Source organism: Dipteris shenzhenensis, chromosome 27 (assembly GCF_047967505.1).
Source record: "Dipteris shenzhenensis isolate YYH24624 ecotype China chromosome 27, Dip_SZ_1.0, whole genome shotgun sequence".
NCBI lineage: Eukaryota > Viridiplantae > Streptophyta > Polypodiopsida > Gleicheniales > Dipteridaceae > Dipteris > Dipteris shenzhenensis.
In genome coordinates, this window is record NC_141622.1 from 519862 (window position 1) to 536267 (window position 16406).

Sequence of the window (16406 nt, forward strand, 5' to 3'; positions counted from 1 at the left end):
ATTTCACGATCTGCCATGCGTGGAGCTAAACCGATCGAACAAAATGAAACAAAATTTGTACCTCGACTGCAAAGTTTGTGATGGGCTTTGTAGACAAGTGTATTGAGAAGGAATTCGCCAAACTCTAACAGAGTATACCAATGCATCTTCGATCCAATTCGACGACACAGAAAGCCTCCATGCGCACCACCCAAAACTGAAGCTATGGTCAGCGACACGATAAACACAAACACAACGCCAGCTTCACCAATATCCATGCGCAGGATCGAAAACTAGAACCATGCATAGCGAAGATTTCGAAGACCTCCATGATCCTCTCCACAATTGAAGTGATACACCAACGATGAAGATGATGAATCGAGGTGCTACCGTAGACAACCTTCCAAACTGACAGCCAACTGTCAGTTAACGACGAAGACAACACAACGTTGAAGCCATGCACACGAATTGCCAACTGCGTAGGATGACACGTGCACAAACTAGACGACTACAACACAACGCTGAAGCCATGCAACAAGTGGACGAATCAAATATTTGAGGACAAAAATTTAGGAAAATACGATTATTGTCAACCTTCACTAAGGGAGGGCTAGATACTCAATTGCAAACTTATTGTGAGATTAATCAAGGGGAGTGTACTTCACACACATAGCTTCCCCAGTATTTTTGTATCAGCTCCTGGGTCGGTGGGTTGTGGGCTATGGGTCTCTCCAAGCCTTGGTGTTCCCGTGCCCCCCTCCTCGTCGATTGCCATTCCACCTCGCCTTCGCCCTTCTGCTGCCTCTCTCTCTCTCCTTCCTTTCTCTCTTGCCACCTTTCCTGCTCCCACTCCCTCGGTAGCCCCTGCCCCTGGAAAGACTTCGCCTCCCTCCCTCGCCCTTCCTCCTCGTCCCCCCCTCCCCCTCCCCCTGTCTCTTCCTCTCACTCCAACCAGCGCGGTGGGAGAGCCTACCGTGGCGTCGACACCGCCGTCATCCCCTTGTCTTTGGATACCATGCACGAGGTGATCGCTCCACTCCAGAAAGTGCTTTCTCAAGCTTGTATGTCTTAAGTTCTTGTCAGGAAGAGCCTTCACTTTCATGGGGCAGTCGTACACGGACTCTCCTTCCTCCATCCTCATGGTGAACAAGTGATTCTGGAAATTGACCATCCATCAATGTGCATATCCCTTGGCAACAAGACGGGCTGTCACCTGCTGCACCAATGCGGGAATTCCTATTTGTTGCCATTGTATGAGGTGATAGGGGATCCCCTGTCACGAAAGCTAGCAGTTCAAACCTTGCGTATGGCACCTCCTTGCCATTTGCCCCTTCATTAAAGTAAAATTAACTTCAGCATCAACACACCTGTTAGCTGCCTTGGTTACCCATAGTTCTGACCTACAACCTTGGTATCTCCCTCCTTTTCATGCTGCCCCATCAATAAGCTGCATAACAAGAGCATCTCGTGAAACACGTTGAGGCTGTCCCAGAGGCTCCAAATCTGAAACGACCAGGGCAGGAAGAATCCTTAGGACTTCAGTGCAATTCTATGCTTTGCCAGAGTATATGCAGGATTTGAGGCAGCAAACAGATTCTCGCACATGCCATATCTACTTTTATGGTATCCGAAAATAACTTTTCTCTAGTAATAGGCACAAGAACTACATTTTCTCTCTTAAATCTTCCCATGCTATCCACAGGTGCAGAAGCATGAGTGCTAACTCAAAGGAGAGAGAGAAACCCTTAAGGTTCATTATCACATGTATGTTTTGCAAGTGGGGAAAATTTTAATGCTTTTATGTGGATTATTGGGTACTCATTGTAATTTAGCAGTGACCAATGTAATGTAATAAGTGGGTTAGGGGCACTTTTCCCTCACTTAGAGGTTTTTCCACCTAATTACAGTTAGTTCACTAACTACGGTTAGTGAAGGATAAGGTTTTGTCACTTACACAAAACCTATCACTCTATTCAGTTGCACTACTCATCTATTGCAACTATCGTTTTTCAGCTCTCTCTCTCTCCTGTTCCTGCTCTCTCACTTTGCTCTCTCCCTTGTTCTCACATTTGGTATCAGAGCAAGTCGATCACCTGCACTTGCTAAGCTCCTTGAGTCTGCTTGCTAGTCACTCTTCATTCCAAGCTCGGAAGAGTCCAGCCCGTACGTGCATCTTTAGAGGCAAGTCGCGCATCAGTCCGTACATCCATTCTAGGCTGTTCTGTATGCCCGTACCAGGCTGCCACGTATAGAACGTCGTATAGCCGTACAGCATGCGTACAGCCACATTCCGTACACAGTTCGCTGTCGCCAGTCGTACAACTCGTTGCCAGACCGTGCAGCCCCCGTACCGTACAGAGCTCGTACCGTCAGCCGTACAACTTGTCGCTCAGGTACAACTGCAGCGCCTATTCCGTACTGTTCACGTACACTGTAGGCAGTTCGTATAGCATACAAACTTCCGTACCTGCAAGCAGCGTTTGTACATCGTACAATGTATGACGATTGTACTACTCTGTCGTACGACACTTGTCATCTGCATAGCTCACGTTCTGTGTCCATACACATCTCCCTGTAGCAGTCCGTACAACTAGTACGGGACTGCTTCGTTTGCAGGTGTTGTGGTGGAGAAGACTCTCTGTGCAGGTTATTTTGTTTGCAGATACATTTTGCAGGGAGCCATTGTTTGGCAGAGCAGATTTTTAGGCAGATTTGAGCATATTCTTTGAATTGGGCATTTTGCAAAATTTGGGGCTTTTCGTGGATTTGCCTCAATTTCAACTCAATTTCACCTTAAAATTTAGGGCTTTTGGTTTTGCACTGCAAATTCTTGCATAATTGGCGCTTTCAGTTAATTTGCCCTCTTTTGGATTCAATTTTCTTGAAGAAATCTGGGGCTTTTGCAATTACACTGCAATTTTGCAGTGAAATTTGGGGCTTTTGCAGGTAGAGAGCAATTTGTGCAACATTTGGGGCTTTTAGACCAATATTCTGATTTCCCGTAATTTGTGGGACCATGTAAATGGGGATGAGTTCCGGCCAGCAAATGTGTGACCTAATACCCCTCCCCAGCAAGGAGGAGGCAGAGGTCGTGCACAGGGTACAGTTGCAGCACAAGTTATTGGTGCAGTTATACCTACCACTCAAGAGCAAAAGAGATGGGATTCACGTGATGCTTTAGCTTTGTCGTGTATTTCTCTTTCAGTGAAAAGATTCATCATTCCACATATCCGGTCGTGTAAGATCTCAAAGGCAGCATGGGATATTTTGGAAAGCATGTATGCAGCTCGGAATGATGCCAGGGTGTCTTTTTTGAAAAGAGAATTGTCTCATACACATATGGAAGAGGGTGACTCCATTTCAGTGCACCTCACAAAGCTACAGGATTTACGAGAGCAGTTGTTGAATATTGATGAGATCATTCCTGATTCAGAGATGATTACCACTACTCTGAATTCTCTTCTTGAGTCTTATGTCAGCTTTCATACCTCGCTGAATTTGTCGTTGAGGAGGGGGTGCAAATCCTCTCAATTTTCACGAGTTGATAGGACTTCTGCTGCAGGAAGAGCAGACCAAGAAAAACATGGCTTCACGAGCAGGTGAACATGCCATGCTTTCAAAATTCAAGCCTAAAGTGAAGGGACAGGCAAAGACTTCAGCAAATCAGCCTTCCAGTGGTTCAGGACAGCCTTCTCAAAAGGCTAAGGGTGATGGAGGTAAACCCAAGAAGAAGGGAATATGTCATTACTGCAAAAAGCCAGGTCACTACATTGGAGAATGCAAGAAAAGGCTTGCAAAAGAAAAGAAAAACAGCTCCGGTATGGCTGTTTCAGATTCAGCTTCTCATGCATCTGACAATGAGCAAGCTACACCTCATGCATCTGACAATGAGCAAGCTACAGCCAACTTTATGGAGCACGACTATGCCTTCTTGTCTTGCATTTCAGACTCTCAGTTGGCTGCTCGGATAGTACAGCCACTTGTAATCATGACTCTTATGCTTTTCTGACATGCAGTTATGATTCTTCCAAGGATGCATCAGCTTTCAGTGTCAATGAGACACAAAATACATGGTATTTTGACAGCGGTGCCTCAAAGCATATCACTTCCAGGAAGTGTCTTTTTACAGGCTGTAAAACGCATCTTCCGTTATTTGCAAGGTACCAAGTCTTTTGGCTTGATGTTTCCCAGGGGGGTGACTTGCAGATGCATGCCTACAGTGACTCAGATTGGGTTGGAGACTATGACACTAGGCAGTCCACAAGTGGCAATTGTTTCTTTTTGGGCAAAGCTTGTATTTCTTGGTTGAGCAAGAAACAATCTACAGTGGCTACCTCTTCATGTGAAGCTGAGTACAGGGCAGCTTTCACAGCGACAATTGAATGTGTTTGGCCGCGTCGTTTATTTACTGATCTTCATCTTTCATTGGAGGGTCCTTCTCCAATTCTCACTGATAGTCAGAGTGCTATTGCAGTGGCAAAGAATCATGTGTTTCATGCTCGCACGAAGCACATTGAGGTTCACTATCACTACATCAGAGAGAAGTTGCATGCAGGAGAGATCAGTATGATCTATGTGTCAACACATGAAACGTTGCAAACATTTTCACCAAAGCACTTCCACGTGAAAAGTTTGAGGCATTTCGGAGTGCCCTGAACTTATCTCCTTTTGGTGATTGATCGTTTCCTTGTACATGACATTGGCATTGCAGGGGGGTGTTAGAATTATTGTTATAATTTAGCAGTGACCAATGTAATGTAATAAGTAGGTTAGGGGCACTTTTCCCTCACTTAGAGGTTTTTTCCCCTAACCACAGTTAGTTTACTAACTACGGTTAGTGAAGGATAAGGTTTTGTCACTTAGACAAAACCTATCACTCTATTTAGTTGCACTACACTCATCTATTGCAACTATCGTTTTTCAGCTCTCTCTCTCCTGTTCCTGCTCTCTCTCTTTGCTCTCTCCCTTGTTCTCACAAGTGGCCCTCCAATGGGGAAGTTGTTGGAAAGGTCATCTCCCTATTTGTAAGTCCCCATATGAGGAGAGCATGGGGGGGGGTGGACGTGGGTCTTGAGGGATGGCCACATGGGCAGCAAGATGGCTGCCATGGGGGCAGAGATCAGAGAGAAAAAGGAAAGTATCTGGACGCACCATAGTGGCTGCAACACATGGCATCAAGACCATGGCAGATGGCGATGCATACATGGCATAGATCTGGCGTGGAAGAGACAGATCTGGAGCAGCACAAGATGGTGGGGTATCCCGGGGTATAGGCGCCTACATGGTGAGCTATCTGGCAAGGCGTGTGGGTAGGCACATGGCCTGCAACATACCCTAAAGATGGTGCAGGAATATGGCGGGACAGATCAGCAAACAGGTCGGCCAACAAGAGGGCTGGTTGGGGCTGGTTGAGCCAGCCAACCAGGGTTAGGCTGGTCAAGAGGGCTGGGTCCCTGCCTGGAACAAAGGCTGTAAAGGGCATAGTAAAGACCCTTATATAGGGCCCTGGTTGGGCTGGTAGGGGCAGCCAACCAGGTCGGTTTTCAGCCAGACTGAGTTGGCCAAAATGGGGCTGACCAGTCGGCTATTTTGACCAAGCCTTGGGCCTATAAAAGGAGAGGCCCTGGGCCTCATAATTGATCCAACCATTCAGCAAGAGCAGGAGTAGACAGGAGCAGTCAGAAGCCACTCCCTTGGGCCTCACATTGGGGGTGAAGGAGAGTGGAAGGTGTGCTGCAGACCGAGTTCCCTAGAGGCTGGACCTTGGCTGTCTTCTAGGGCAGCGAGGTGTTGTGATCATCATCTTCTGGAGTAGCAAAAGCAAGAGTAATAGGAGCAGCAGACACCAGCACACTTGGAGCCTATCTTGGAGGGCCAAGGGAGTTGGAAGGCTGCAGACCTAGCTCAGCAAGGTGCTGCCCACCTAGGCTGATTCACAGGCAGTAAGGTGGAGAAGAACACTCTGGACATAGAGTCTACATACGCTCGACGTGGAGCACGTGGGCTCAGAGATCTAGAAGTGCTTGACATCTAGTAGGGGAACCTTTTGGTATTGTGTCTTGTCCTACTTTGTGGACGGACGGAAATATAAAGTGTTGCTTCTATATTTGTCTCTGAGCATTGTCTATTTACTGGCTTGCACACCAAATGCACATCCAGGTAAGAAGTTTGTGATTCCACACCCCACACCACACTATGTGAGCCCTTGGGCAATTCTATCAATCTTCCGCTGTGTGTACCCTCTGTTGGGTCATTTCTAACATGGTATTAGAGCCCAAGTTGGAGGCTCACAGGTGTGGGAGCTTGAAGGGAGGGACCTTGCTAAAGGATGAACCTGATTTAGAAGCTCTTGGGAATCTACTTCCACGACTGGAGGACAGTGCCCTTGCGAGAAGGAGGGTGACTCATGTTCAGTCAGGTGCATTTAAAGTTCGTGGTCTAGGTTATCTGGAGATGTTCTTTTGTTGTGGACCTTGCCAAAGGAAGGACGGGTTGAAACAGACGCTCAGAGCATCATGCTTGGAAGACTCCAGGTTGTTCACTCATTATGAGGGGAACAAGTGGAAGATCGTTGCGATTGGGTTCCTCGATTTCGAAGGCAAGAACGCGATTGAAGGTGGTGCCAAGAAGTGCTACCAAAGATGGACCTGTGTACCAAGATGGTGCGCGGAAGTGGAACCAGACCTGGTGGAGCAAAAGCCACTGGATGAAAAGCCAGGAGAAGATTTCAACATCGAAGTGTTCCAGAGAACTACGACCTGGGTGTCACTGGAGCATCGACATCGACGTGTTGGCATTGGGCCGAGATGTGTCGGTGAGAGGGGGTGTTGGAAAGGTCACCTCCCCATCTGTAAGTCCCCATTTGAGGAGAGCATGGGGGGGTTGGACCTGGGTCCTGAGGGATGGCCACATGGGCAGCAAGATGGCTTCCATGGGGGCAGAGATTAGAGAGAAAAAGGAAAGTACCGGGATGCATCAAAGTGGTGTTAGAAATTGCCCCAATAGAGAGTAGGCACAGCGGAAGACAGATAGTAATGCCCAAGAGCTCAAACAGTGTGCGTGTGGGGTGTGGAATCATCAAATTCTTAACTTAATGTGCAAAGATGTGCAAGCCAGTAAATAGACAATGCTTAGAAACAAATATAGAAGCAACTCTTTATATTTCCGTGCATCCACAAAGTAGGACAGGATACAATACCAAAAGGTTCTCCTACTAGATGTCAAGCACTTCTAGATCTCTGAGCCCGCATGCTCCACCTCGAGCATTTGTAGACTCTCTGTCTAGTGTGTTCTTCTCCACCTTACTGCCTGTGAATCAGCCTAGGTGGGCAGCCCCTACTAAACTTTGTCTGCAGCACACAGGTCCCCTTGGTCCTCTTGAATGTGGGCTCCAAGATAGCTGCTCCACTGCTCCAAACTGCTTGTGAATGGCTGCTCCAGAAGATGATCTCAGCAACCTTCTGCCCTAGAAGACAGTCTAGGTTCAGCCTCTCCCTGGAGCTAAGTCTGCAGCAACACCTCTCTCCTTCGCTTCTTGTGTAGAGACCTAAGGATGATGGATGTGCTGCTCCTTTCTGCTCCTCCCAAAGCTGCTTGGCTGGATATCAAATGGGGCCTGAGGCCTCTCCTTTTATAGGCCCTCAAGGGCCCCTTGTAGAAACCGACCAGCAGCCTCAATCTGTCCGACCCAAACAGGCCGACCAGGCTGCTGCAAAACCGCCCTAAAAGGGCTCTCATAACCAACAAAACTAGGGCTTTTGGCCCTCACTTCAAGGGCTGATGCCCTCTTATATATGCAGGGTCCAGCTCCCTTCTGCCCTGCCATTTTCTAGGCACGGTAGGCTTGCTAGAACCAGCCCTACCAACCCTATACCTGGCCGACCAGGCTGCTGGTAACCCCCGCCATGTTGCGCCTCTGCCAGGCCCTTCTCGAACGCCGTACAGTTCCGTGCACCTTGCTGATGTCATCGTGCCCTTCATAGGGCCCTGCTGCAGTCCGTACGCCTGCTCTGCAATTCCGTCTTGCCAAGTCAGATCTAGGGCTTCATACCCCTGCCATCTCTCCTGCACAAGGTCTCTTGTGCTGTCCACATGACAGCTCATGTGCTGCCCATGTGGCAGCCCCATTATCTCTAGGTCTACCTCCCCCATGCTCTCCTCATATGGGGGCTTACAGATGGGGAGGTGACCATTCCAACACCCCCTCTCACCGACACATCCAGGCCCAATGCCGACACGTTGATGAAGATGCTCCAGTAACTCCCCGGGCGTAGTCCTCTGGAACTTTTCGATGTTGAAATCTTTTCCTAGCTTTTCATTCAGTGGCTCCTGCTCCACCAGGTCTGGTTCCGCTTCCGCACTTCTGGTACACAGGTCTATCTTTGGTAGCACCTCCAGGCACCACCATCTTCATTCACATTCTTGCCTTCGAACTCGAGCAATCCAGTCGTCACTATCTTCCAGTTGTCCCCCTCATAATGAGTGAACAACTTGGAGTCTTCCAGGCACCATGCTCTGAGGGTCTGTTTCAACCCGTCCTTCCTTTGGCAAGCTCTGCAACAAATGAACATCTCCAGATAACCTGGACTACAAACTTTAAACGCACCTGACCGAATCTGAGTCACCCTCCTCTTTGCCAAACTGAAAACGATCAAGGAGCTGTCCAATATACTTGGACTGTGTCATCAGAATACCCCCCTCAACATGAGCATAGTTGCACGAAACGCGCATTTCGTGGGCCAAAACGGAAACGCCAAAACGGAAACGCCGTTTCGTATTTTCTGTTTTTTCAAAAACCCTAAAAATGGGATTTCTTTCGCCGCCTTCGTCTTTCGCCGCCTCCCGCATCCTTTGTGCATCCTTCCTCCTCTCTCCACCTTCTTCAAGCTCTCTCCATCCCATCCTTTGCTCTTGGACCTACCCTCACCTCCATCCTTCTCTGAGCTCTCTCCATCCTCTTCATCCTTTGCTCCATCTTCTCCATCCTGCAAGCTGCAGCCTGCAGCTTGGCAGCCTGCTCTCCTGACTCCATCCCTCCATCCTTCTTCTCTCCATCCTCTCTTTAATCTTACCTTCTACCTCTCCATCCTCCTCCTCTCCATTCTCCTTCACTTCTACCTCTCCATCGTCTCCATCCTCTTTTACCTCTATCTCTCCATCCTCCTTCTGCGGTCTACCTCCCATCCTTTCTCACGAGTCACTTGTGACCTCTCCATCCTCCTTCTCACCTCTCCATCCTCCTCAATGCCGAGAGATGCTTATTGGGTCCATGTCTCCCTCCTGGATAGTTATAAAGGAGGCGGTGGCTCCAAGAAGTGGAGATGCAACTATTGCGGCATAAGCAAGACGGGGTCTGTCACACGGGTGAAAGACCATCTAGCAGGTGTTCCCTGCAAGGATGTAGGACCTTGTGAGTTCGTGCCTACTGCAGTGAAAGGTGGCCTAACAGAATGGAAGCGTGCGCGTATGGCAGCCTTGGCTGCAAAAAGTGGAGGACAAGGACTGCAAGATGAAGAAGAGGCTGCTGACACTGAGCCATTGGATGATGCCAGCACATTGGGTTCTGCAAAGAGAAGTAGAGGGGCATCAACTACATCGAGCGCGGGTCCTAGTGCCACAAGAACACCCTTGCCACATGGATCAATTAGTGTGGATGCTAGTGCGGGGAAAAGAGGATCACTGCAAAGGTCTAGCATTCAAGCACGCTTGCAAAAGCAAGCAGTGAAGGAGGCCACTAGTGAGCTCACAAAGCTCTTCATACAATGTGCAATACCCTTGCATGTGGCGAAGACTACACGATGGAGGAAGGCCATGAGAGCTGTAAGCCGCATTGGGTATGAATGGGAAGGGCCTACATATGAGGCCTTACGGACAAGAGAGCTAAGAAGAGAGAGGGAATGTGTGGAAGACCAAATGAAGCCCTTGAAAGAGACTTGGAAAAAATATGGATGCACACTCTTATGCGATGGATGGTCAGATGCACGCAAGAGGAATGTGTACAATATTTTAGTGTCTTCTTGCAAGGGAACCATGTTCTTGAGAGCCATAGACGCTTCCACTGCAGGTACAGTGATTACAAGGCTGTATATTTGGGAGCATTTACGGGCAGCCATTATGGAGATAGGTGTTGAGTATGTGGTGCAGGTGGTGACAGATAATGGCAGCAATTGTGTGTCAATGGGTGCCATGTTAGAAGATGAGTTCCCTAAGATTGTGTGGACACCCTGTGCCTCACATTGCCTTGATCTTTTGATCGAGGACCTAGGGAAGATACCTTGGATTGATGCCATCTTCTCCACAGCCCGCAGTATCGTGAAGTTTGTCACGAAGAGACCCAAAGTCCTCAGCATCTATCGGGCTTACAGTGACCTTGAGCTATTGAAACCTCCAACCACAAGGTTTGCTTACATGTTCATAGTGGTGGAGAGGCTTGTGCGAGTGCGCCAGGGCTTGTTGCGCACGGTTGTCTCGGGAGTGGGGAGATTGGGATGATAGAGGCCAAGCAAAGTCTATCAAATTTTTTCGCATGATCATGGATGAGTCTTGGTGGAATCAGGCGGAGGCATTAATCAAATCGATTAATCCTATCTACACGGTGCTTCGCATCACAGACATGGAGGGAAGCACATTAGGGCTCTTGTACGAGTTTATGGACAAGATTGGAGAGGCCCTCAACAGAAACACTTCCCTATCGCCTGATAAGTAAGACTTTTTACTTTTGTAATATGTATAATTATTGCAGTTACTAAATGGCAATTTGTTATCATGAAGCCTGGAATTTTCAGATATATATTATGTATGTACTATTATCTATAGTCTATGAATTTTGCATGCATAATGCATTCTAATTTCTTGTGGCATGATTTAGGGTTGAGTCCATCCGTGCTATATGGAATAAGCGGTGGAATTGGTTCCACCGCCCAATCCATGCGGTGGCACATGTATTGCATCCGCTCTGGCGCAGTCAAGAGCAATATGAGAATGACGAGTTGGAGGAGGGGATGCAATAGTATCTACAAAATTGGACGGGTGGTGACTTGGAGATGCAACGAAGACTGGAGGATGAACTTCTATTGTTCCGCAATCACAGCCTCTCCTTTGGTCGACCTACGGCTAGGCTCCGAGAGACACAGTCTCCTGGTGGGAGAAATATGGCAACTGTACTCCTACTTTGGTAAGAGTCTAAGAGACAAGTTCCAACGCCACTAGTTGGAGCTTAGTCGTTAAGTAATTTGAAGTTTTATCTACTACAAATATGTTTAAAGTTATCAAGTTCCTGATACTTATCTCGGCTTAATTGGCTTATGGCAGAAACGCCTTGCTATACGTGTTCTCTCACAGGACTGCAGTTCCGGTCCTTGTGAGAGGAACTGGAGCACTTGGGCCCTCTTTCACACAAAGAAGAGGAACAAATTGAGCATGGCTCAATTGGAGCGGTTGGTGTTTTGTCATTGCAACCTCCGTCTCCTTGAGTTCACCGCCGGCTGCCCCGAACCTCGCCAAGTGAATGTAGACATGGTGGACGTGGAGAAGATGGAGGTCATACCAGATATCCCACGGGAGGAGCTGGACATATACACCATGTTGTATGAGGAGCTGTCAGCACCAGCACACCACACACGATCATACACTCAACCATCTGGAGATGGTGCTAGTACTTTAGTTGCACCCGATGGTCCTGATCCTGATGTTGATGATTCTTCTTCAGACAGTGACACAGATGCCTTGAACTTATCTGAGGACGCAGAGGATGACGATGACGAGGAGTCCATGGATGATGCAGATGATCAGTAGTCCTGCTGCTTTTTTTTATATCATCCATGAGTGCTTTTATTTTGAGTCTTGCATGACTCATGAGTCATGTATAGAGAAACGATAGAGAAACCATAGGGTTTGCAGTGGAGCGATCAGAAAATAGACAATACTCAGATACAACTGGCTGAGGTGAATCAGAAAGATGATTCCATGTAGGGAGACAGTAGAAAAGATAGCAGCAGAGGGAGCGTAACGCAGTCCTCCGTGTAGCTCAATGATGACGAGGATGATGGGAGCTGGAGCTGCCCTAGGAAATGGCTGAAACCAGCATGCTCTGAGGAAGGAACCTTCAGGCTATCTTGAATAGCAATATGATGAAGAAAAGGAGCTGATCTGGGGCAGAAGGAGCTGATCTGTAGCAGAGGAGCAGAAGGGGACAGGTCTGGAGTAGGATGGGACAGATCTGGAGCAGAAGGAGCTGATCTGGAGAAGAGGAGCAGAAGGGGACAGATCTGGAGTAGGATGGGACAGATCTGGAGCAGAAGGAGCTGAGCTGAAGTAGAGGAGCAGAAGGGGACAGATTCGGAGTAGGATGGGACAGATCTGGAGCAGAAGGAGCTGAGCTGAAGTAGAGGAGCAGATCTGAGCACAGGAGCAGAAGTTGGGACAGATCTGGAGGAGAGGATGGAGCAGCCAGGAGGCAGGAAGGAGAGGCAGCAGAGGAGGCAGCAGAGGAGGCAGAAGTGGAGAGGAGAGGTAGATGGAGTAGGCGGGCCTGCAGCAAAAGATGGAGGAGATGAGGAGCAGCTGCAGGTCCTGTCCTGTCACCGGAAGTGTGAGGGCAGAGGCCTTTTATAGGCCAGACCTAGCTGGTCGGCCAGCTGGTCGGTGGGCCTGCCAGCTGGTCGGCCAACTGGTCGGCCCAGACCAGCTGGACTTTCTGGCCAATTGTTTGGCTGAGAGAGCTGGCATTTTGGCTGGCCTGTGAGCTATTTGATTGCCCCGTAAATTGGGGATTGCTCAGTTGCTGAATACCCCCTCTCAATTGCCAATTTTGAGGGGCAAACATTGTGTGCTGGGAGCTTCGTGTAGGGATGTCGATGGTGGTGCTGGCTATCCCTGTGAAATGCCCAATAGAAGATCACAAGAGGAGTGCCCTTGCAAGGGAATTGTTCACTTCCTCAAGTGTCGTAGTTACACGTATGATACCAGATAGAAATAAGAACACTGTGAAGCTTGAGAGAATAAGCCACCCCCTCTCACCGCCGAAAGGTGGAGGAAAGTGCAAAGAGAAAGAACAAATTTGTCGTAGCAGTACTGATAATCCAGAGAGGTCGGAGCTGAACAGTGAGCCAGTGTGTGTCCGATCTTGGACCTTGGGAGAGAGGAGTCTATCCCCGCCTCCATGCAGGTAGAAGATTCGAAACAACAGACATCTAGACACATGTGAACAGAAAGGGTCCCTCCTAGGGAGAACTTGTAGATCCTGGAAGTCGATGCTGATGGAGGTAGAGGTGAAGTATCATGACCCCCTCTTTCGAAGGAATGGGGAGTGTCAAGCCAGAAACCTATAAAAGGAGGGAGGGATGGTAGTAGAAGATGGAGGTAAGAAAGGGAGGGAGGGATGGCAGTAGAAGATGGAGTTCTGAAAGGGAGGGAGGGATGGGAGTAGAAGATGGAGTTCTCTCCCTTAGTGCGCAGCGAAATGAAGAGGAAACTGATATGTTCATAGGAGTGATGCTCCCTGTACCTATGGCCTCCATGAAGAAGCAGGATCTTTAGATCACCTGAGATCTGGGGTCTTTAGATCACCATGGCTCTGATACCATATAGAGAAACGATAGAGAAACCATAGGGTTTGCAGTGGAGCGATCAGAAAATAGACAATACTCAGATACAACTGAAGAACAGTATTCAGAAAACATAGTGCCTGTCGGTAATATGAAAAACTGAATACAAGAACCTCAAGCCGTCGTGTCTGAAGGACCATGGCTGAGGTGAATCAGAAAGATGATTCCATGTAGGGAGACAGTAGAAAAGATAGCAGCAGAGGGAGCGTAACGCAGTCCTCCGTGTAGCTCAATGATGACGAGGATGATGGGAGCTGGAGCTGCCCTAGGAAATGGCTGAAACCAGCATGCTCTGAGGAAGGAACCTTTAGGCTATCTTGAATAGCAATATGATGAAGAAAAGGAGCTGATCTGGGGCAGAAGGAGCTGATCTGTAGCAGAGGAGCAGAAGGGGACAGATCTGGAGTAGGATGGGACAGATCTGGAGCAGAAGGAGCTGATCTGGAGAAGAGGAGCAGAAGGGGACAGATCTGGAGTAGGATGGGACAGATCTGGAGCAGAAGGAGCTGAGCTGAAGTAGAGGAGCAGAAGGGGACAGATTCGGAGTAGGATGGGACAGATCTGGAGCAGAAGGAGCTGAGCTGAAGTAGAGGAGCAGATCTGAGCACAGGAGCAGAAGTTGGGACAGATCTGGAGGAGAGGATGGAGCAGCCAGGAGGCAGGAAGGAGAGGCAGCAGAGGAGGCAGCAGAGGAGGCAGAAGTGGAGAGGAGAGGTAGATGGAGTAGGCGGGCCTGCAGCAAAAGATGGAGGAGATGAGGAGCAGCTGCAGGTCCTGTCCTGTCACCGGAAGTGTGAGGGCAGAGGCCTTTTATAGGCCAGACCTAGCTGGTCGGCCAGCTGGTCGGTGGGCCTGCCAGCTGGTCGGCCAACTGGTCGGCCCAGACCAGCTGGACTTTCTGGCCAATTGTTTGGCTGAGAGAGCTGGCATTTTGGCTGGCCTGTGAGCTATTTGATTGCCCCGTAAATTGGGGATTGCTCAGTTGCTGAATACCCCCTCTCAATTGCCAATTTTGAGGGGCAAACATTGTGTGCTGGGAGCTTCGTGTAGGGATGTCGATGGTGGTGCTGGCTATCCCTGTGAAATGCCCAATAGAAGATCACAAGAGGAGTGCCCTTGCAAGGGAATTGTTCACTTCCTCAAGTGTCGTAGTTACACGTATGATACCAGATAGAAATAAGAACACTGTGAAGCTTGAGAGAATAAGCCACCCCCTCTCACCGCCGAAAGGTGGAGGAAAGTGCAAAGAGAAAGAACAAATTTGTCGTAGCAGTACTGATAATCCAGAGAGGTCGGAGCTGAACAGTGAGCCAGTGTGTGTCCGATCTTGGACCTTGGGAGAGAGGAGTCTATCCCCGCCTCCATGCAGGTAGAAGATTCGAAACAACAGACATCTAGACACATGTGAACAGAAAGGGTCCCTCCTAGGGAGAACTTGTAGATCCTGGAAGTCGATGCTGATGGAGGTAGAGGTGAAGTATCATGACCCCCTCTTTCGAAGGAATGGGGAGTGTCAAGCCAGAAACCTATAAAAGGAGGGAGGGATGGTAGTAGAAGATGGAGGTAAGAAAGGGAGGGAGGGATGGCAGTAGAAGATGGAGTTCTGAAAGGGAGGGAGGGATGGGAGTAGAAGATGGAGTTCTCTCCCTTAGTGCGCAGCGAAATGAAGAGGAAACTGATATGTTCATAGGAGTGATGCTCCCTGTACCTATGGCCTCCATGAAGAAGCAGGATCTTTAGATCACCTGAGATCTGGGGTCTTTAGATCACCATGGCTCTGATACCATATAGAGAAACGATAGAGAAACCATAGGGTTTGCAGTGGAGCGATCAGAAAATAGACAATACTCAGATACAACTGAAGAACAGTATTCAGAAAACATAGTGCCTGTCGGTAATATGAAAAACTGAATACAAGAACCTCAAGCCGTCGTGTCTGAAGGACCATGGCTGAGGTGAATCAGAAAGATGATTCCATGTAGGGAGACAGTAGAAAAGATAGCAGCAGAGGGAGCGTAACGCAGTCCTCCGTGTAGCTCAATGATGACGAGGATGATGGGAGCTGGAGCTGCCCTAGGAAATGGCTGAAACCAGCATGCTCTGAGGAAGGAACCTTTAGGCTATCTTGAATAGCAATATGATGAAGAAAAGGAGCTGATCTGGGGCAGAAGGAGCTGATCTGTAGCAGAGGAGCAGAAGGGGACAGATCTGGAGTAGGATGGGACAGATCTGGAGCAGAAGGAGCTGATCTGGAGAAGAGGAGCAGAAGGGGACAGATCTGGAGTAGGATGGGACAGATCTGGAGCAGAAGGAGCTGAGCTGAAGTAGAGGAGCAGAAGGGGACAGATTCGGAGTAGGATGGGACAGATCTGGAGCAGAAGGAGCTGAGCTGAAGTAGAGGAGCAGATCTGAGCACAGGAGCAGAAGTTGGGACAGATCTGGAGGAGAGGATGGAGCAGCCAGGAGGCAGGAAGGAGAGGCAGCAGAGGAGGCAGCAGAGGAGGCAGAAGTGGAGAGGAGAGGTAGATGGAGTAGGCGGGCCTGCAGCAAAAGATGGAGGAGATGAGGAGCAGCTGCAGGTCCTGTCCTGTCATCGGAAGTGTGAGGGCAGAGGCCTTTTATAGGCCAGACCTAGCTGGTCGGCCAGCTGGTCGGTGGGCCTGCCAGCTGGTCGGCCAACTGGTCGGCCCAGACCAGCTGGACTTTCTGGCCAATTGTTTGGCTGAGAGAGCTGGCATTTTGGCTGGCCTGTGAGCTATTTGATTGCCCCGTAAATTGGGGATTGCTCAGTTGCTGAATACCCCCTCTCAATTGCCAATTTTG

At 49.0% G+C, this 16406-nt stretch overlaps 1 protein-coding gene across 5 annotated transcripts in view; it reads left to right on the plus strand.

The window, feature by feature from the left end:
* The first annotated feature begins 679 nt into the window (after window positions 1-679).
* PTAC14 (plastid transcriptionally active 14) overlaps window positions 680-16406 on the plus strand; it is a 216263-nt gene continuing 200536 nt past the window's right edge. For 4 of the 5 annotated variants that reach the window (XM_087399046.1, XM_087399049.1, XM_087399047.1 and 1 more), the window contains exon 1: window positions 680-1024. In XM_087399046.1, coding sequence (XP_087255172.1) covers window positions 701-1024 — 324 coding nt within the window. In that variant the 5' untranslated portion in view covers window positions 680-700. The remainder of the gene's footprint in view (window positions 1025-16406) is intronic. The other variant, XM_087399050.1, reaches the window with a different exon arrangement.